The sequence below is a fragment of the Melampsora larici-populina genome, assembly GCF_000204055.1.
Source record: "Melampsora larici-populina 98AG31 unplaced genomic scaffold MELLAscaffold_3, whole genome shotgun sequence".
Classification (NCBI taxonomy): domain Eukaryota; kingdom Fungi; phylum Basidiomycota; class Pucciniomycetes; order Pucciniales; family Melampsoraceae; genus Melampsora; species Melampsora laricis-populina.
Genome location: NW_006768767.1, coordinates 1,071,468 through 1,072,697, shown reverse-complemented (window position 1 = coordinate 1,072,697; position 1,230 = coordinate 1,071,468). Strand labels below are relative to the sequence as shown.

Here is a 1,230-nt window from a genome sequence, read left to right as displayed (position 1 = left end):
ATGCCAGCACTCTGTTATTCAGAAGATACCAAACTGTGAGCAACTCTGGTCATGGACTGGTCATGGAGAAGACACGTACTGAAGTTACATTATGCTCATCAATACATTTTATTGGATAAAAGTAATGATGCCCTCCGGTAAGTCCGATTTTTGCTGTTGCTTGAGTGAATCAGCAAGGCAGTTAACACAACTTAACATTTTATTTCTTTGATACAGTGCTCAAGGAATCATCCCACCTCTTCCTAAAGCTGAATCTCCACCTGATAGCCCAATTTGTTCAAATCATGATGATGCAAAGGATAGGCTGGGATTACTTCTCGACAACGCTTTCACAACTGATGCATTGGTCAAATTAGAGCTAGACAATCTAGATTTGGAGGATGAATTACCGACTGATATTATTGAAGCTTGGAGAGAGTCAAGATTAGAAGCACTTAGTGGGGCAAATGCAGTGCGACGAGAAGCAAGTCAAGTTTTGGTCCAGGAGTTCGACCGATTGGAAGAGAGGATTACGTACAAGAGGTGAATCGAGCAAGTGAAAATAATCTCCCTGACTGTTATTCTGATGGAGGTGGCCAAAGAGCCGGGAATGGTGTAGTACTTTGCTTGTGGAATAAGTGCGCTTGATACCATACAACTCACAAACGCTCTGAACAATCCATGATCTGATCTGAATTGATTCCTTGAACAGTTTGCCACAGTCTCAACACCTTATCGCTCAACTGGGGCGATTATCTTTCCTATATCCGACAACACATTGTTTATGATAGCCGGTAGATCTTCTTTCGATGATTACCCGGACGCCAATCAGCCAACTCTCTTATGCTACCGTGGAGGACGGTGCGTACGTCAGTAACCAGTATGTAGGAATCGGTGGTGGTGGAAACACACAAGGCACGCAATTCAAGCGATTGGTGACTTAGTTGGAAGATTTAAAAGTTGAACTTGAGTCAATTGGGATGCTAGATGAAGATTTGAAGGATCAAAGAGCTTCTGCCCCTGCCCAAGCGGTTTTTAAGAATGAAAATGTTGGACGAGAGTGACAGTGATGATTCAGAAAGTGCTTGAAATTCAGCAAGAGGGTCTAGGAAGACGAAAAATATGCTCCCAACTGGCTCCATCATGCTCATTGTTTGTGGTCATAGGCGATACATTCTGAAAAAATGGGCAATGAAGGTGCTCCACGTACCCTTCACCCCTCATTACCAACAACTCAGAGATCCGTATCAT

The 1,230-nt window shown here is 43.3% G+C and overlaps 1 protein-coding gene across 1 annotated transcript in view; it reads left to right on the top strand.

The window, feature by feature from the left end:
* The window catches only part of MELLADRAFT_102276 (uncharacterized protein), a gene marked incomplete at both ends in the record, with an annotated part of 2,282 nt that continues 1,052 nt past the window's right edge, over positions 1-1,230 (top strand). Inside the window, 4 exons of the mRNA XM_007405308.1 lie at positions 1-35; positions 123-137; positions 217-478; positions 692-848. Of these exons, the coding sequence (XP_007405370.1) occupies positions 1-35; positions 123-137; positions 217-478; positions 692-848 (469 nt within the window). The remainder of the gene's footprint in view (positions 36-122; positions 138-216; positions 479-691; positions 849-1,230) is intronic.